General features: G+C 44.7%; 1 protein-coding gene across 5 annotated transcripts in view; it reads left to right on the forward strand.

Moving 5' to 3' along the window:
- LOC5511746 overlaps positions 1-20,937 on the forward strand; it is a 55,141-nt gene that overhangs the window by 19,603 nt on the left and 14,601 nt on the right. For all 5 annotated transcript variants that reach the window (XM_048719391.1, XM_048719394.1, XM_048719393.1 and 2 more), the window contains 14 exons: positions 297-1,019; positions 1,424-1,587; positions 2,194-2,628; positions 4,022-7,305; positions 7,599-7,879; positions 8,445-8,477; positions 8,923-9,102; positions 9,192-9,358; positions 10,523-10,795; positions 15,782-15,910; positions 16,603-16,887; positions 17,215-17,472; positions 19,399-19,995; positions 20,524-20,748. In XM_048719391.1, coding sequence (XP_048575348.1) covers positions 297-1,019; positions 1,424-1,587; positions 2,194-2,628; positions 4,022-7,305; positions 7,599-7,879; positions 8,445-8,477; positions 8,923-9,102; positions 9,192-9,358; positions 10,523-10,795; positions 15,782-15,910; positions 16,603-16,887; positions 17,215-17,472; positions 19,399-19,995; positions 20,524-20,748 — 7,034 coding nt within the window. The remainder of the gene's footprint in view (positions 1-296; positions 1,020-1,423; positions 1,588-2,193; positions 2,629-4,021; positions 7,306-7,598; positions 7,880-8,444; positions 8,478-8,922; positions 9,103-9,191; positions 9,359-10,522; positions 10,796-15,781; positions 15,911-16,602; positions 16,888-17,214; positions 17,473-19,398; positions 19,996-20,523; positions 20,749-20,937) is intronic.

The following is a 20,937-nucleotide window of genomic DNA, read 5'->3' on the forward strand; positions in this document are numbered from 1 at the left end:
TTCTGCGACCGAGAGGTGCTTGTGGGTACTAATAATATGAAGAGCTTCAGCGATTCCAGAACAATACATTAATGACCGTTAATAAATAATCGTACGATTTAAACATTATTCTTCTGTATTTGTTTGAAATAAACATTGTGATTCATATAGTTCCTCTCTTTCGTAGAACTTCAATTTTCCTTTTGCCATTCGCCGTTTGCGCTGACAATGTTTTTTTGAAATAGGTGTATTCCTTTTGCGTCGTGCCCACCCGTTTATTTCTCGTCTTCTTGACTAATGCGTCCTTTCTACAACAGCTACAGTTAATTTCCCCGAGACATGCTTCACCTCTGGAGCTACGCCAGCCCTGTACTACCCCGGCAACCTGAATGAGCACCAGCTTTCCCCCTTCTCCTGTTCCAAGGTGTGCGGCGAGGAGTACTACAAGAAGGCCGTCATATGGGGCAGCTTGTATTGCGGATGCACCAATGACACGTCCTCATTTGTATCCGTCGGCCGAGACCGCTGTTATTTCCCCTGTATTGGCAATCAGGAAAAGAAATGTGGTGGAGCTGAAGATTACATCATCTTTGACACAGTCTCTGGGAGTTTCAGTCTTAATTGCGATGTCATTCCGAGTAGCCAGAACGCCTTCCAGTCGTTCGAATTCAACCCTGCTGCAACAACAACGTACTTAAATTTGATCCTCGATTCTGAAACCTTCCTTGAGCCGGATGGCTCAGCGACAGAGATGAAACCCGAAACTAAAGACCTCGCCTATTTATTCACTAGCATTGGTGTGAAGGCCACGTCTGTAGAAGCGATGTTTACCTCAAACGAGACTGGAGAACCGGAAGTAGTTAGGTGCAAAAAGGAAGTAACGGTGGCTGTCGAAATGAAGAATTTCAGCTTCGAGTGCTTGCCTTTCTTACCATCACTTACCTGGACTTGCTGTGACGCTACCTTCACGCAAGGATCTGGCATGACCATCACCGTGGACTGGAAAGACGGCTCGTCTGTTGAGAACCTGAAATTATCCGGTGAGTCATGCACTCGGGCTTGGTAACGCACGGTAATATGGTCACGCAATCTGGCAACCTGTCACACAACGTCCAAAATGTACCACGCCATGTCACATTTCGTCAAGTCACAAAGGGTCACGCGATATGAAAGTTGGTCACGCAGTTTCACAAATGGTCACGTGGTGATCATATGACCTCGCAACTGATCTGGTCACATGATGCCACAAGGGGTTAAACAATGTCGTAGCTGGTCACCTAATGTCTCAACACTAAATCTGCCAGCTGGTAGACATTACTTGTCACGCAATCTGCCAGCTGGCAGACATAAATTGTCACGCAACATCAAATCTATCCCAACTCGTCATAACTCGATTTTCCCTCCAAATGCCCTTTTCTTGACCCCTTATGCTTTCTCATTTTAGATTCCACTATATCGTCTGCTGGTGCGATGGACGTATCTCCTATCGCTGATCAGAGTGTCACCGCTCCTGGGTTTTACATCCTACCCCAGGAAGACGTTGAAGTCGAGGGCAAACTAATAGCAGTCTGCGCCAACATAAAGAAATCAGGCCTGTTGAGCATTAAGGTTTGTAAACGACAGACAGACAGACAGACAAACAAAGAGAGAGAGAGACAGAGAAAAAGAGAGACAGAGAAAGAGAGAGAGACGGTCGGTGGTTGGGAAGTGTGTAATACAATTTAAATTAAAGAACCTCTTGTCTGCTAAATCTTTGTTATTGTTTTCAAACAATATTAGGCAGAATTGTGTGACAAAATCTAAAAGAAACCACCTAAAAATAATAATCAAATACAAATCAGCCGATGGAAATAGATGCTTTCCCACACTTGGTCCTTTGCTAGGATGACAAAATGGCGGCTGAAGTTTCTTTAAGAACTGTACATCAATAATACAATAAGTTTCATGTGATTCCCTTTTGTTCTTTTGCTATATGTTTACTGTCCCTTCTGCAAAGATGCAATGAGCTGTTTTCTTGCTTTATATTTGCCTATTATTTGCAGTGATACATTGAGCTGAGTTTATTTGCAAAAGGTCACCCGTCCTGCAACGAATCAATGAATGGTTTTCTTGCTATAGGTTTGCTTTTTTATAGCAGTGATCCAATTAACTGTTTTCTTGCTATAGGTTTGCCTTTTCACAGCAGTGATTCAATTAACTGTTTTCGTGCTGTAGGTTTGCCGTCCCTTCTGCAATGCTGGCCACAGGTTTTGCTCCAAGCAGAAGAAGTGTATTCCAGAGAGCACGTTTTGCATCGAGGAACCCCTGACCTGTGCATCACCCTACGTTTTCTCTCCGACGACCTCCAAGTGTGAGCAAAGGGGGTGGACTACTCCAGCCTATAAGCCTCTCCCTGAAGCAGAGGACGTCTCGTACAAATGCAACGTGGCCGTCTTCATTGGCTATTTTAGTGCTGGTCAGAAGTGCTTGATGTTAACCAATCAGACGGCGTCTGTCGAGATCGGTGACATTGTCGGTGTTGATATCCCGGACACTGAGTCACGTGCAAATGTAGGGATGACTTCTAGACAGGGCTCCTTCCGCTACGACTCTTTGAACGAAACGGACTGGATTGGGTATAGAAATCCCGCTGTCTCTGGAAGCCCAAAGGTGAGTTCAGTCGTGATGATGATGATGATGATGATGATGATGATGATGATGATGATGGTGATGATGATGATGATGATGACGACGACGACGACGACGATGATGATGATGATGATGATGATGATGATGGGGGTGGCGGTGGTGATGGTGGTTGTGATGATCGTTATGCTAGTGGTGGCGGTTATCGTGACGATGGTGATTGTGGTTGTGGTGATCATAGCCGTGATTGATGTCAGTTGTCGTAATGATGGCGGTGGTGGCGGTGATCATGGGCATGATGATGATGATGACGACGACGACGACGATGGTGTTGGTGGTTGTGGTTGTGGTGATGGTAATGCTGGTGGTGTTGGTTGTCTTGAAGATGGTGAGTGGTTGTGGGCATCATAGCCGTGACTGGTGTCGGTTGTCCTAATGATGAGGATGTTGATAATTATGGTAATGCATGATGATGGTAGTGGTGTCGGTTGTCGTAATTATGGGGATGGTGATGATGGTGGTAGTGGTAGTGGTGTTGGTTGTCGTAATGACCGGTGGTGAAACTGGACATGATGATGGTGATGGTAGTGGGCATGATGATGGTGATGGTAGTGGTGTCGGTTTTCGCAATGATGGGGATGGTCATGATGGTGGTGGTGAAACTTGTCATGATGATGGCGATAATAACTATTGGTGTAACTATGATCAAGTTGCCCTTCACCTTCCTACTTTTCGAAATGTTTATCGGCCCGTGAATAGTCATGGTCGTAGCAATAGTAGCGGTAATGTTGGTAATACTGAAGATGGTGGTGGAGCTGAGGATGGTAGTGGTTATGATAATGGTGGTTTTGGTGGTGATGACAGGGCCGTAGCAGTGGATGCGGTACTGGGGGCGAGTGCCCCCCTCCCCCCAATATTTAAAGAAAGTATAAAGAAATGACCAGTAGGGGCGAAGCTGTGCACCGAATCTGTATTGTGCGCCCCCAATATTTGGAAGCCTGCTACGGCACTGGGTAATGTTATTTAATGTGTTATTTATATTTATGGTGTTGCTATAGTGGTAGTGATTATTGTGGTGGTGATAATAGTGGTGGTGATGATGGTAATGGTGATATTAATAATGGCGATGGTTTTGGCTTTTATGTTTGTGGCGGTGATGGTAATGATATTTAAGAAGATTGTTATGATGGCGGTATTCGCGGTGGCAATGAAAAGGCTGTGGTTAAGATGGTCATGATAACAAAAGTGGAAGCAGTGATGATTTCGGTGATGTTACTGGTAATATATGATGATGATAATGGAAATTTTGGTGTTCATGATAATGCTGGTAAAGATACGGCGAAGACATGATGAAAGCTGGTGTTACTATGATATTTTTAAAACGATTATTAATTAAGCGTCCCTTTTCTTTTCTTAGAAATTAGACAAGGGTCCTCAAGTTAAAATCAAGTACCTTCCAAAAATAAAATCAAAGCTCTGCCATACCTTCACAAAAACCGGCACCTTTGCAACGTCCATGTCTATAGCATCCGGAGGGGGAGGGGGTCAGGTTATCGACCCTGTTACCGTTCAAGAACCTGTAGCCAACGCCACATTCGAAAAGACCACCATCCCCACCAACGCCCAGACCAACATCTCCCTCGCATCTCATCCCGGAAGTGACGTCACATACTTTTTCATTTTAGGGGATAAAAATTACACCACTAATACCCCTTGGGTTCTGTTTTCCTGTAACGCAGCTGGCGACCTTAACATGACGGTGTTCGCTAAGAACAATGTAAGCGTGTCGTATTCAGTGTGCGAAGGCCAATGTCAGGACCCCATTGATGGCCTTGGCTTTTCTAGTGATGCACTCATCCCAGTTATGACTGGAAGTGAGGCGCAAATAAAGTGGTATCTAAACAACGGCTCGCATGTCAACTTTGATATCGACCCAGGAGATGAAACAGGCGTGAAGAATCTGACTAACGCCAAAGTTCCCGGGGCTTATTTTGTCGCAAAGTTCAGACATAACTATACAACTGCTGGTACATATCTGGTAAACATTACGGCGTGCAATGCGATCGGTTGCAAGACCATTACTGGATATCTGCAAGTTCAGGATCCTATTGCAAATATAACTATCACATATGAACCAGTAGTGCCCCATTATGAGGCTGCGAACTTGAGTTCTACCATTCTGAGTGGGACCAATGTCAGCTACGTCTGGAAACTTGACAACGTTACAATCGCCAACACAACTGACACTTCGTTCATGTTTACTCCACACGAACATGGTATTTTTAACCTGACACTGTTTGCGTTTAACGAGATAAGTAGCGCTGTCGTGAGGTGCTCTTTTCTGGAAGTTCAGGAGAAAATCGCCCTAATGACAGGCGAGCCTATTGAGCCTGCCGGCGTTGGTCACCCCGCCTTCATCAACTTCAAGATCGAAAACGGAACAAGTATTTGTATTCATATAGACTATGGAGACGGGCAAACCCACCAGTATAACTGCACAGGTGATGCGTTTGGCACTGCTTTCTACATTGGCGCAGCTAACCACACCTACATGGCACCGGGTAACTACTGTGTGAATGTCACGGCGTCTAACAAAATCGGACAGCTGTCAATCGTACTTCGTGTCATTGTGGATGAGGTAATCGAATTCCCTGGGATTTCGATCAGTCGTAACACACATATAACGTCACCGGGAAGTGGATGTGATCCTCCACTCCATGTTCCGACCAACGAAGCAGTCTACATGTTTTACTCGATAGTGAATGGCACGAATGTGATCGTTGACTGGGACTTTGGAGACACGAATAAACTGACCAATGTGACAAATTGGGCATTCCCATCACCTGGAGTCACCGTCATTCACACTTACACCGCTCCTGGTAACTACTCCATCAGCGTGAACTCTACCAACTCTGTCAGCAATAACTTGACCTCCTGCCACGTGGTCGTCGAAGACCCGGTTGTGAACATCGTGGTCACTTCAAACTCGCCTCGCGGTTACCCCCTAGGAGATGTTATTGTCACCACCACAACTCTGCCTCCACACCCCAGTGGGCCGGTCCATTGTGTCGCTAACTTCAGTGATGGATCTACATCAGGCTCAACTCTGATGACGTTCTCGCCCCCCCTTCAGGTCTCCTTTGCGCAGCACAACTTACCAAGTAAAGGAGCCTACTACGTAACAGTTAATTGTTCTAATCATATCAGTTGGAAGACGGCGTCGGCGATGATCGAAGTGCAAGACGTCGTCCTAGGGCTATCCTGTGCGATCCTTGGGACTGCAAACTATAGCTTGAGTGAAAGGCTAAGGGGCTCAGAAGGCTACGATGGCCCAGGAATGAACGAGACAATCTTCCCCGTGGAGCACGACGTTAACTTCACGTGTAACATTACCCAGGGCTCGAATCTTACCTACACTTACACCATCTGCGACGGCCGCGCAGACCAACAAATGATCAACAGCAGTGTTCCGCTTGCGACCCACAAGTTCCCCAGTAGCGCTGTTGGCGAATGTATTATGAAAGTTAACGTTTCTAATGATGTAAGCTGGCAGGTTTTCCAGACCAAGTTGACAGTCGAACAGAGCGTGGTGTGCAAGTCCCTGACTAACACTGGGAACCAAGAATTTGGAATACCGATCACCTTCGTAGGGACGTTCACCGCTGTTGGTACAAACACGGGCTGTTTGTTGAGTTTTGATGACGGACAAAAAAAGTTCGTTAAACCCAGCAGCTCTTCTGCTGTTACTTCTGTTCCTAACCTAGGCACTATCCTGTTTTCGGATGCCGATAAGAAATTTCAAACCCCCTATCTATATGCTACGGTTGGAACGTACTACGCGGAACTTGAATGCTGGAATCGGGTCTCGTGGTGTCTCTTTAAAGATCTTCAGCACGGCAATGAATTACTGCAGAACAAGGCTATTACCTTGAGACAGCATTGCGATAATCCGGTCCCAACTATCAACAATATCGGCAACCAAACGCATCCCACAAGGGAACCAAAATGGGGAACTACTGCTTATCCCACAAGTACTTTTATCAACTGCTCCGCCTCAAGTGTCGTCACCTTCAAATGGGAAATCTCCAAGTGCGAAGATCCGAAAACTGTGTTGAATATAAGTGGCATTGACGTAAGTCTTGAGACCTTTGTCTCACCGCCTCGTGCCCTCGATTACGGCTGCTATGTCCTGCACTATATTGCCAACCATAGCGAAGTTCCTGATGTCTACGGCGAAGTATTTGGATACCTGCTTATATATCCGAGTGACTTGGTTGCAGAAATTGCCGGAGGTGATTTAAGAACCATTGGCTCCAACAAGTCTTTGGTCTTTGACGGCACAAACTCACGAGACCCGGATTTTGGTAAAACTATCCTCGATGACCCCAGCATGAAATGCTACTGGTATTGTTACCGCCATGGCGATAATTACACGTTCCCGGAGAGAATTGACACTGGTAATCTTTCCGCTCCTGTCCAAGACAGACCTGGACTTAATAAGACGGACCTTGGTGGTTGCTTTGGCGATGGAGCCGGTCGGCTAAACCGGACGGCCTGCACCTTTCAGCTTGACACTGGTCGGATGAAAGAGAACAATACATACGAGATGCGGCTGTTTGTCGTTCACACTGATGGCCGGCAGGGGCACAAGACTCAGCAAGTAACGGTCACCTTTGGAGACCCGCCTTCCATGTTTGTCAAGTAAGTTTCAAAGAAGCCACGTATCTAGTACTGATCCCTTCGCTTGAACGAGAACAACTTTGCTTTACAGATATCAATGCGGAAAAGCAGTTTTAGTGAGTGTTCTAAGAATACTCAAAACCGCAGTTAAAGTCCAGAAGCTCTTGAATACTTTGAAACAATTAAAACCTACAGGTTTCACTGTACACATATATCTTATATCTCTTTCTGGAGATATGCACTTCCCCGAAGCTCGCACTGCCTGAAATTCCTGATTTAAAAGGATATCCCTAATGTTATTTTCTTATCAACAGATTCTTGAGGAAAAATCACGAAAAGTTGAATCCAAACGAGAAGACTTCCCTCTACTGTTCTTGTCCAACATGTTTGCCCGGTTCTGGCTCCCTCGAAATGAAATGGTCCATCTGTAAATACAATGGAAGTTGCGGTATTGGCGAGTGCGAAGAGCTTGACCAAGCCATTAAAAACCAGATTCTTTTAACACCTGATGACAGGCCAAATCTTGTGGTGAAGTCAAACGGGCTCGAACCCGGGCTTTGCTATAAGTTTCAATGTCAAGCCCGCCGTACAACAGGTATTGAAAGAGCGACTCATCTTTCATATCTCTTCGATGCCCTCCGATGAAATTATCCTTTTTCAAATATAGATTCTCCTATGCTAATTTCTACGCTTATTAGTCGCATGCGATCTGTCTCATTACAGATTTTGTTTCCTTCTTTTCCGCCATCTTAAATTTATCGCTGCGACCGACTGCTTTCCCTTGGAAGAATGAACCCTGATGTTTTGATCCGTTACGACATGGCATTGTTCATTGGTCTTTCAGTTCTACTTCAACAACACTTTCAAATCAAATAAGTTGAGAAATATATATATTTTTTATTCTATTGACAGTGTAATAAGAGAAAAGGCAATCAAGACCTTTTAGATGGGCTTGACAATACCGACCAGCACAGGCTCTGGTTGTTATATCTTAAAGGAAATATATTAAACAAAATGATGGAATAAGTGGGGGTGTTCCCACACCCTTCCATATTTTCCCAATCTCTCAGGCCGGCAAGCTTAGGAAAGGTGCCATCTTCTTAAATATAATTGCTGAGACAATGATCATTTGTTACCACGTTCCCTTTTTGTACTTTAAGGCGAGGTGACAAGAAGAAGAAGAAGAAGTGTAGGTAAGAGTTTTGATGAAAATTACAGCTGGTATTATAACATTAAATTACCTCAGGGTTTACTGTAAATGTATGAATGAAGTCCCCTCTAAGCTTAGTTTAGCAAAGCTTATACATTATATATTATATGTGATTACGAATCTTTTGTAAGCATAGAAATTTTCATGATGGTCGTTACTCGCCTCATCGCGCTGTTCTCTGTCAGCCGCTATTTTGTTGTCTTAGCAGCCAAGGTGAACATGAATCCATTTCCATCGTTCATTTCGTAAATGAAGTTCGAAACTTTGTTTTTGGATACGAGATCTCTTTACATAATCGATATTGAAATATAACAATAAAAAGGCTAGCAATAGCTCTTTAACGTTTATCCAGATCTGTTTGTTTGAGGGATGCGAGCAGGCGTCAAAACGATTAGAATACGGCATCTCATTCCATTTTCTTTTTTTAGGAGAACCGATGTGGGGTTCAGCAAGTGCTCAGGCAAATGTCAATGCGCCTCCGCAAGGCGGGAGGTGCGTGCTTACTCCAAATGTCGTAGAGGTGTTTACCAAGCAAAAATTTAAGTGCACTGATTGGGTGGATGAAGACTTACCTCTTCATTACGTGTATGGCACTTCATCTTATGAAGGTAACTGATTTTTTATCTTTTTATATAGGGCCACTCAATTTGCATCGTCTAATCTTGTAATATGTTTTTTTTAATCCTTTATCCATTAGATCAGTGCAGGAATATCGTTGTTTTAGAGTCTCAGCCTAGCACCGAAAATGAAAAGGAGTTCACGCTCCCTCCAGGCAAGAAAGAAAATAACTTCACGCTTTGTGGATGTGTGCAGATTAAGGACAAGTCTAATGCTGTAGCAGTTAGTGGATGCATTCCCACTCAGGTTTGTCCTTATCTAGATTGTCTCTAGACAATCCAATGTATGGCGCTCTTTTCGTGTCTTCTATGGTTGGTCGTGACGTTACTCGAACCTCCACAGCCCTGCTGGCGTCACGGGAGTCCACAGGAATCCCGAATAGACACCAGGGGCTAGGCTGGTTTATAGGATGCTTTTCCAAAAAAGGCGAACGTTATGAATAAAACTTTCCACTAACCCGATTGGATTTTCCCTACATTGATTTTTTGGCGACTGTTAAACATTCAAAGCGTAAGTCGGATCCAAATAAAAAAAAAGAATGTTGGCAATAAAAATGTGAACATTTCTGTGGACCCATGTGTTCGTTGATCCGACTTGCGTGACACGTGGTCTCGTCCGGTATAAAACCCTATGCAAATGAGATTCTTATCTCAGTAATAAATTAAACACGGATTCCGCTATAAAAGGGAAAGCTCCTCCCACCCCGGGCTCTAATTTGTAATTATAATCATAATACTGCCAAGCTAGCAGTCAGAAATTTTAAATCTCGTGTAAAATTGCTTATCTCTGAGCTTTAGCAGGCTGGAATAAAACTATTTTTGCATAGGTAACAAGACAGTTGTGTTAAGAGATTGCTAAATGAGTGATTTGCTGTCCACTCACATTTTCAGTGAGAAATGTTTAATTTTGCGTATCCATAATTCTACTCATCTGCATAAATAATTACCGCGCTGTGATGGAAATGCTCGTATTTTAGAGCGCGCACAGTTTAGTATAGCATTATTTTACTATCAATAGAACTATTTTAAATGGACAATGATATTTGATTTGGTTTAGAATATGAGCAATTGTCCTGACATGTTGACTCATTGATGGCTTTTTGATAACTGATTGTTCTCGAGCCGGGGTGGGTAGTCTTCCGCGTAGCAGTCTTTTGTGTCGTCGGTCACGCAACGCTTCCCTTCCCGGGGAGGGGTGGGGTAGGAGAAGCATTTCTTTTTCATAGCGGAACCTCGTGTTTAAATCCGTTTCAATCACTTGCTGCAATGAAAACAGCTTAGTTCTGTGAAATAATACAGAAAAGGTTATATTTTCACCAATGAATTTTTAGAATATTTAACACAAAACAGAAAGAATTTTGTCACGCAATTCGGGTCTGCGGCCTTAAACACTTCTTGTCTTGTGACTTAGGTAAAAGAGCCGGAGAACGAGGTGCCACTATCGAGCTTGAACGATACTATGATGAACCTAGCGTCATCGGGAAGCACTGAGCAAGCCCTAGCGTACATTAGTTCAGTTGGCATTTTTATTAACGTTGTCGCAAGAGTTCAGATTACCACCAGCGGCAGCACCACTGGATCAGGTGGAGGGAGCTCAGGATCAAGTGGAGGTAGCTCAGGAGGAGAGGTAGCACCAACGCTAAGTCCTGAGCAACAGAAGAAAGCTACCGAGGAGCGAACAGAGGTAAGTTAAGTTCAGTTTAGAAAAATCTAAAAAGAGTTATCATGTGCTCATTTAATATACTTTTCCAGGGAATTTTGAAAAATCGGTCTACACAACTGTATGGAAAAACAATAGACACTATCTTGGGTACTCTGGGGTGACGTTATCTTCTGCCAATCAAATCCAAACTTGTTTTCGGAATCTCGCAACTGCTTAAATGACTTCCTGATAACGGTCAGACTTCCCGACAACGGTCAGTCCATCTCTAATTTCTCAACAAAATTTCATCTCGTTCATTCTTAACGGCCAATATTTGAATTCCTTCTGAACATGCCTTCTCAGCAAGCCAAAATGCAGATAAGCAGACAAAATTGTTGGTTGCAGAATAGTGAAAATTGAGTCAGTTGCTTTCATCAAGGTTTTTGGTTAAAAGTGGCTATTCGTACAATGGCACCTAGGGTGTAGGGGGGGATAAAAGTGGGATAGACCTGCCATTGACTACCATTGACTGCCATGGACGGCCACATTACTCATTGGGGAGCATACTACCATGACTTGCCATGACTTGCCATTGACTACCATTGATTGCCATGACTTGCCATTGACTACCATTGATTGCCATGACTTGCCATTGACTACCATTGATTGCCATGACTTGCCATGACTTGCCACTGACTACCATTGATTGCCATGACTTGCCATTGACTACCATTGACTGCCATGGACGGCCACATTACTCATTGGGGAGCATACTACCATGACTTGCCATGACTTGCCATTGACTACCATTGATTGCCATGACTTGCCATTGACTACCATTGATTGCCATGACTTGCCATGACTTGCCACTGACTACCATTGATTGCCATGACTTGCCATGACTTGCCACTGACTACCATGGACTGCCATGACTTGCCATTGACTACCATGGACTGCCATGACTTGCCATTGACTACCATTGATTGCCATGACTTGCCATTGACTACCATTGATTGCCATGACTTGCCATGACTTGCCATGACTTGCCATTGACTACCATGGACTGCCATGACTTGCCATTGACTACCATGGACTGCCATGACTTGCCATGACTTGCCATTGACTACCATTGATTGCCACTGACTTGCCACTGACTACCATTGATTGTCATGACTTGCCATGACTTGCCATGACTTGCCATGACTTGCCATTGACTACCATTGACTACCATTAATTGCCATGACTTGCCATGACTTGCCACTGGCTACCATTGATTGTCATGACTTGCCATGACTTGCCACTGACTACCATTGATTGCCATGACTTGCCATGACTTGCCATTGACTACCATTGACTGCCATGGACGGCCACATTACTCATTGGGGAGCATACTACCATGACTTGCCATGACTTGCCATGACTTGCCATTGACTACCATTGATTGCCATGACTTGCCATGACTTGCCACTGACTACCATTGATTGCCATGACTTGCCACTGACTACCATGGACTGCCATGACTTGCCATTGACTACCATGGCCTGCCATGACTTGCCATGACTTGCCATTGACTACCATTGATTGCCATGACTTGCCATTGACTACCATTGATTGCCATGACTTGCCATGACTTGCCATTGACTACCATGGACTGCCATGACTTGCCATTGACTACCATGGACTGCCATGACTTGCCATGACTTGCCATTGACTACCATTGATTGCCACTGACTTGCCACTGACTACCATTGATTGCCATGACTTGCCATGACTTGCCATGACTTGCCATGACTTGCCATTGACTACCATTGACTACCATTGATTGCCATGACTTGCCATGACTTGCCATGACTTGCCATTGACTACCATTGATTGCCATGACTTGCCATTGACTACCATTGATTGCCATGACTTGCCATGACTTGCCATGACTTGCCATGACTTGCCATTGACTACCATGGACTGCCATGACTTGCCATGACTTGCCATGACTTGCCATGACTTGCCATTGACTACCATGGACTGCCATGACTTGCCATTGACTACCATGGACTACCATGACTTGCCATGACTTGCCATTGACTACCATTGATTGCCACTGACTTGCCACTGACTACCATTGATTGCCATGACTTGCCATGACTTGCCATGACTTGCCATTGACTACCATTGACTACCATTGATTGCCATGACTTGCCATGACTTGCCACTGACTACCATGGACTGCCATGACTTGCCATAACTTGCCATGACTTGCCATGACTTGCCATTGACTACCATTGATTGCCATGACTTGCCATTGACTACCATTGATTGCCATGACTTTTAGTGTGCAAAATAATGAGATATTAACAGGTTTCAGAAACAGATTCCTTGTTCTCATTTGGCGGCGAATACTGTAGAGGGACTCACGAGAGAATGTTGGTGTTGTTTTAGTATACGAAGCTGTATGCAAATCCATAGCAGGTCTCGAAGAATAATCTAAGTGAATTTCTGGGCCAGGGTTTATAGAAATGTCCATAAATATTGTAACATCAATCGGAGGATCATGTCCTGGGATTGCTAGGGATGTGTAGCCATGTTTTGATATCTTGGTGAGGGAACGCGTCGATCGGTGAAACCCTGATGGCACCTTGACCGCGAAGTATATCCAAACTACCGACCGATTACAAACGTTGCCTTCCTATCAAAAACACTTGAACGTGTCGCTGCTAACCAGACGATGAACTATCTTATCCCCAACGGCTTACTGGCTAAATTACAATCTGCTTACCGCCCCTTCCACAGCACAGAGACTGCTCTTCTTCGCGTCTTTAATGACATTCTGACCGCTATTGACTGCCAACAGGAAGTAGTACTTGTTCTCCTTGACCTGTCGGCTGCGTTTGACACTATAGAACACTCGGCTCTGTTGTCGCGTATGCAACATCGTTATGGAATTAATGAGATAGCACTCCAGTGGTTCAAATCATATCTAACTGGCAGAACTCAACAAGTCCTTATAGATGGTGTTCTATCCTCCAGCCAACCACTGCGTTATGGCGTTCCTTAGGGTTTTGTACTCGGCCCGTTGTTGTTCTCTTTGTTTTTCGCGCCTATCGAAGATGTTGTTTGTGCACATGGTCTTGGTGCGATGATGTATGCTGATGACACGCAGTTATATGTGTCCATCTGCCCGTCTGAAGATCGATCTTCAGTTCTATCAAGGCTTGAAGTCTGTGTCAAGGATATCCTCATCTGGTGTACGTCAAATGGCCTCGCTTGTAACCCCGATAAAACGGAAATTGTACATATCTCATCTCGATTCACGTCAACCAACATAATTCCTGAAATCGACGTTGATGGACATTTCATCAAACCAGCCCAGGCAGCACGCGACCTCGGAGTAATCATAGATTCGAGTTTATCTATGACAAATCATGTCAACAGCATCTGCAAATCAGCCTACCATTCTATAAGGAACATTGGCAGAATACGGAAATACCTTGACCGCAATAACTGTGAGCAGCTCATTCATGCTTTCATAACTTCAAAACTAGATGCCTGTAATAGTCTTCTGTCTGGACTCTAAGAAAAAGAAATAGCCAAACTACAGCGTGTTCAGAACTCTGCCGCAAGACTAATCGTTGGTGCTAAGAAGAGGGACGCCATTACACCCATTCTTAAGGAACTTCACTGGCTACCTGTTGCTTCTAGAATAGACTTTAAAATTCTTACAATCACACATAAAGCTCTCCACAACCAGGCTCCTGAATATATCACTGAACTCTTAACACCGTATACGCCATCTCGATCCCTTAGATCTGCTAACAAGAACCTTCTCGTCATTCCTAAATCACGAACAAAAACTTATGGGGACAGATCTTTTTCAAACTTTGCAGCTAAATTATGGAACTCCCTCCCCCTACACATTAGAAACACCGACTGTCTCAGCAAATTTAAATCGTCTTTAAAGACGTACTTATTTTGTAAGCACTACAACAATTGATTAGTTTTTAACCATTAGAAATATTATCATAAGTATTAGTATTAAGATATATATATATATATATATGTGATGTGTATGTGTGTATGTGTGTATGTGTGTATGTGATGTGTATGTGTGTATATATATATGTATGTGTATATGTATATATTTGCATCAGTTATATATGTGTAAGATAGAGTTTTAGCAAAATTATTGAGTAGAATAGAGTAGGATGTTTGTAAAGCATTGAGATTTTTATAATGCTATATTAAATTATTAAATTATTATTATGACTTGCCATGACTTGCCATGACTTGCCATGACTTGCCATTGATTGCCATGACTTGCCATTGATTGCCATGACTTGCCATGACTTGCCATGACTTGCCATTGATTGCCATGACTTGCCATTGATTGCCATGACTTGCCATAACTTGCCATGACTTGCCATGACTTGCCATTGATTGCCATTGACTACCATTGATTGCCATGACTTGCCATGACTTGCCATGACTTGCCATTGGCTACCGTAAATTGCGATGTATTGCCATCGACTACCGTTGCGTGCTTGATGCTGCAATATTTTTCATTTCGTGATCGTATTTATTGGTGCTTTAACCCATATTAGTGACACAAGGATGCGACCCCTATATTCGTGACGGTTATCATTGACCATTAACCTGATAGTGGTTGTGGTAAGGGTAGAGGTTTGTGGCAGGGGTGAGGGCGGGAGGGTAATTATGGGGAGAGTGCTACAGTAAGTGGAGTTGGACTATCAGAAGGGTACGGGATAGTGATGCGGGTATTCTTACCATGGCTTATAGGATAGATAGGGGAAAATAAAAGAAGGGGAAAGTGGGTAAGGGAGGTATAGGCCAGAAGATGTGGAGAGAGAAGTGAGTTAATAGAATGTTAGAAAGTTTAATAAAATGAGATAACAAGAAAAGGTAAAAACATGCACATTAATGTACAATAAGTGACAGTAAATAAGGAATGGGATATTTGATAGAGCTCTTGGAAGGTTAAGCAGCCTTGCGTGTGATGGTTTACTTTTTTCTTAGCTTCGAACTGTAGCCTTAGAGATGGTTGCCAAGATGACCGTTGCAACACCAGAGGCCGCTATCCAGACAACGCAGACGCTTACAGTCATTATAAGTGGTCCTGCTGAAGAGATCAGCTCGGAAGGACTGGTGAGGGAATTCAAACAAAAAATGTCATATACGGGAAGAAGAGGGGGTCTCAAAAAAATCCCCTAATTTAGAACGGGATAGAGTTGGATTGTATGGAATTTTTCGTTGTGGTCCCTCTTCTTTATGCCACTTCCTTTGGTGTGCTTTAAAGTCTCGTCTTCTCCTGCCTTTGTGTTTTATTCCTTATGCTCTTACATTTTCTCTTCTAATGACTTTGCGCTTTTTTCCGTATGCTCCTAAGTCCTTCTGCCTTTGTGCTTTATTCCTTAAGCTCACACTTTTCCTCTTCTTATGCCTTTGTGCTCTCTTTGTTTTGCTTTATGTTCCTTCTTCTTCTGCCTTTTTGCTTTATTCCATGTGCTCTTACGTTTCCTCTTCGTATGCCTTTGCGCTTTATATGTTTCATAATACTTATGCCTTTGTGCATTCTTTGTTATGTTCTCACGTTCCCTCTTGCTTCTTATGCCATTGTGCTTTTTTCGTTTTGCTATGTTCCTTCTTCGTTTGCCTTTGTGCTTTCTTCGTTATACTTTTAAGTCCCTTCTTCTTGAACCTTTGCGCTGTCTTTGTTCTGATCTTACGTTTCCTCTTATTTTTTATGCCCTTATGCTCCTTGTAAACGAGAAGTTATTTTTGAGTGAGTGTCCTGAGCAGGTTTCCCCTGTACCTTCTCATTTTACTCGTGTTTGCAGAGGTCCTGTGTGAGTACCGTCAGCTCTATCACCACCATGTTGCAGCAGACTGCCGGTAGGGACCCAAACAATGCTGCCAGCGTTCAAGTCGCCGCTGCCGCCGTGGTGCAGACAGTAGGCCACATCGTCACTGTGTTTTCAGCAACTACTGTTGGTGTGTCCTCTCGCTCCTCCGGCTCTGATCCGAACCTTCCTACTACCTTACCGATGACTGACCCAGCCACAGGGGAGCCGGCCACAGAGCCCACTGGGAGGGAGACCATTAGCCAGGAAGAAGCTGAAAGGGTACGCTTAAGCCTATGCACCCTTAAGAAATGTCGGTAGTTTCTTGGTGTTATGGAGCACCAGCACCAAAAACACAATAGAACAAAAGCCAAAAACAAAGACCTTAGAACGAGACAATGAAATAGAGTACAAAGGTCTTGAGCACCAAAAACAAAGCTCTCCGTAACACCAAGGAATACCCGAAATGTCGATTAACCACTACTTCGATAGTGTTTACAAGATACAGCCGTTAATCTGCGAGATAACTTAAATAATCAAGTAATCCCACTAATAGATAAAATAAAAAGAAGTGAATGAATGAATATGGATTCTTTGATCTTTCCCCAGCTAAAAGCGACAGGAACTCAAGTCGAAAGTGCCATTAGAACAATTGCCAGCATTGTTATTGGAAACCAAGGAGTCGGCGAAAATGCGACCACAATTTCGTCTCCTGGCGTGACCTTATCGGTTCAGGTACAAACGGACTTGAATAATCTGGCCGTGGAGATGTCAGGGGGATCATTCACGTGTCCGAGTAACCTCGCACAGTCTGAAGCTGCAGTGGGTGTGGGAGACGAGGCTTCCACTGTCTCATTTGCTTCTGTTGTGAGTATGCAACCTAATAATATCAATGGGCGGTTTGTACTAAGTAATCACATGACACACGCGGAATTTTGGGTTATACACGCGCGGACTATGGGGTGATACACGAGTGGATTTTTAGGTGATACACGTGCGGATTTTTGGGTGATACACGCGCGGACTATGGGGTGCTACACGCGCGGATTTTGGGGTGATACACGCGCGGATTTTGGGGTGATACACGCGCGGATTTTTGGGTGATACACGCGCGGACTATGGGGTGATACACGTTAGGATTTTTGGGTTATACACGCGCGGACTATGGGGTGATGCACGAGTGGATTTTGGGGTGATACACGTGCGGATTTTTGGGTGATACACGCGCGGACTATGGGGTGCTACACGCGCGGATTTTGGGGTGATACACGCGTGGATTTTTGGGTGATACACGCGCAGATTTTGGGGTGATATACGCGCGGATTTTGGGGTGATACACGCGCGGACTATGGGGTGATACACGAGTGGATTTTTGGGTGATACACGCGCGGACTATGGGGTGATACACGCGCAGACTTTTGGGCGGTGATACACGCGCGGACTTTTGGGGGGTGATACACGCGCGGATTTTTGGGGTGATACACGCGCGGATTTTGGGGTGATACACGCGCGGACTATGGGGTGATACACGAGTGGATTTTAGGGTGATACACGTGCGGATTTTTGGGTGATACACGCGCGGACTATGGGGTGCTACACGCGCGGATTTTGGGGTGATACACGCGTGGATTTTGGGGTGATACACGCGCGGATTTTTGAGTGATACACGCGCGGACTTTGGGGTGATACACGCGCGGACTTTGGAGTGATACACTCGCGGATTTTTGGGTGGTACACACACGGACTTTGGAGTAATACACGCGCGGACTTTGGGGTGATACACGCGCGGATTTTGGGGTTATACACGCGCGGACTATGGGGTGATACACGCACGGACTTTGGAGTGATACACGCGCGGACTATGGGTTGATACAAGCGCGGATTTTGGGGTGATACACGCGCGGACTATGGGGTGACACACGCGCGGATTTTGGGGTGAAACACGCGCGGATTTTGGGGTGATACACGCGCGGACTATGGGGTGATACACGCGCGGACTTTTGGGGGGTGATACACGCGCGGACTTTTGGGTGGTGATACACGCGCGGACTTTGAGGGGTGATACACGCGCGGATTTTGGGGTGATACACGCGCGGACTATGGGGTGATACACGAGTGGATTTTTGGGTGATACACGTGCGGATTTTTGAGTGATACACGCGCGGACTTTGGGGTGATACACGCGCGGATTTTTGGGGTGATACACGCGCGGATTTTGGGGTGATACACGCGCGGATTTTTGGGTGATACACGCGCGGATTTTAGGGTGATACACGCGCGGATTTTTGGGTGATACACACACGGACTTTGGAGTAATACACGCGCGGACTATGGGGTGATACACGCGCGGATTTTGGGGTGATACACGCGCGGATTTTGGGGTTATACACGCGCGGACTATGGGGTGATACACGCACGGACTTTGGGGTGATACACGCACGGACTTTGGAGTGATACACGCGCGGACTATGGGGTGATACACGCGCGGATTTTGGGGTGATACACGCGCGGACTATGGGGTGATACACGCGCGGATTTTGGGGTGAAACACGCGCGGATTTTGGGGTGATACACGCGCGGACTATGGGGTGATACACGCGCAGACTTTTGGGCGGTGATACACGCGCGGACTTTTGGGGGGTGATACACGCGCGGATTTTGGGGTGATACACGCGCATAAGAGCGAAGCCCTGTATGATAACCATAATACTTATTTTTAATATCTTAGTGCTTCCCCCTCCCCCAGCATGCCCCTCGTCTCTTTAATATTCATTTTCCCTTTTTTCTTTTTAGAGCATGGTCTTACAAGGAAACATATTTAACTGGCATCCAAGCGCTGCTTACGTCAAATCCAGCAATGTCGTCTCCCTTGAGCTCAAGAATCAAACAGACGGCACAGAAATGTCCTTCAACAACACCTCAGATAATTTTGAAATTTGGATTGGTAGAGCAGCGCAAACGGTTCGCACTACAACACATACATTAAAGCACAGATCCTTTAAATACCAGACGCTCACAATGGGCATGAACGACTCTTCTTTACATATAATTTTCCATGCGAACGCCTGCACCAAATTAAAAGTCCTCGTCAAAAAGGGCGGTTTCCCAAATGAAAACGACTACGATTTTAACATGACCCTCCCTCGAGAGGATTCTGGCGTCGACTATAACTCCACATCTTGTAATACAACGGTCAACGCGACGGCGTACACAGTGTTCTTCAGCAACGAGTTCTTCAACAGGACCGCGGCAGGGGTTTACACAGTGGGGTTCCTGTGGGAAGATGGCGCAGACCATCTGACTGATCTCAATGTGACGTTGACTATTTTCACTTCGTCTTGTCGCTACTGGGACAACAAGATGGAGCAATGGAGCTCTGCAGGATGTGTGGTGAGAGATGCTAATGAATGATGTTTATTCATCGCTATTCTAGATTGAACAAGATGACAGCGGGGATCAGAGCACAGACAACAATGAAAATCAAATCTATGTGTACAAGACAATAGGCTAATCCAGCTATAGGCATGCGCGCGCACTCACCATGGGAACCTACCTCAAATACCGGCATGCAGCGCGCTCTTTGTTTGATGTAAGCTTAAAATAGCACGCGCACTATTCTGGTAGTTGAGGTAGGTTTCTATGGTTATGCGCGCTCAAACTTACCGCTGTAATGGCCTATTAATTATCCATACTATATAAATATAAACATAAATATCCATACCTGTGCAAAAACCTGAGAATGAAATATTACATAATAACCCTAAAACAAAAGACCTTTCAAAAACGTTATGCAACATATTTTTATTCCAATCGACTTTCTAGTTTTAACAAATATATTTTCATTTCGTAGCCATATGGAATTCTCGCGTTTGCTTGACTAATTTCCTATCTACACCACCCTGTGTTCGCTTTCCCCAGGTTGACATACGGACCAGAACAGACTACACTCTGTGCTTATGTAATCACTTGACATCGTTTGCATCTGGGATGTTTGTACCTCCCAACACCATCGACTGGGATAAATTCCTGGCGTTCGACTTGAGTCAAGGCTACGTGTGCTTCGCCACAGTGTTAACTGTTATTGGCCTGTATCTGGTCTTCCTGATACCTGCGCGTAAAGCGGACAAAGCCGACGCTGAAAAGGTTTGGGCGCTATTAGTTTTGGCACTGTTCCTTTCAGCCGCCATTTTACTAGCCTACAAACAGGCTTTCTAGGTTGTTTTCCAGTAACGGGGATTTTGGGAGAGTGGGATTCCTGTGGCAGGCGGACAAACAAAAAGAGGCTGGGTCAGGCGAGAGCTAACTTCATATTCTTGAGATTTCTTGTCTGGC

The sequence above is a fragment of the Nematostella vectensis genome, chromosome 12, assembly GCF_932526225.1.
Source record: "Nematostella vectensis chromosome 12, jaNemVect1.1, whole genome shotgun sequence".
NCBI lineage: Eukaryota > Metazoa > Cnidaria > Anthozoa > Actiniaria > Edwardsiidae > Nematostella > Nematostella vectensis.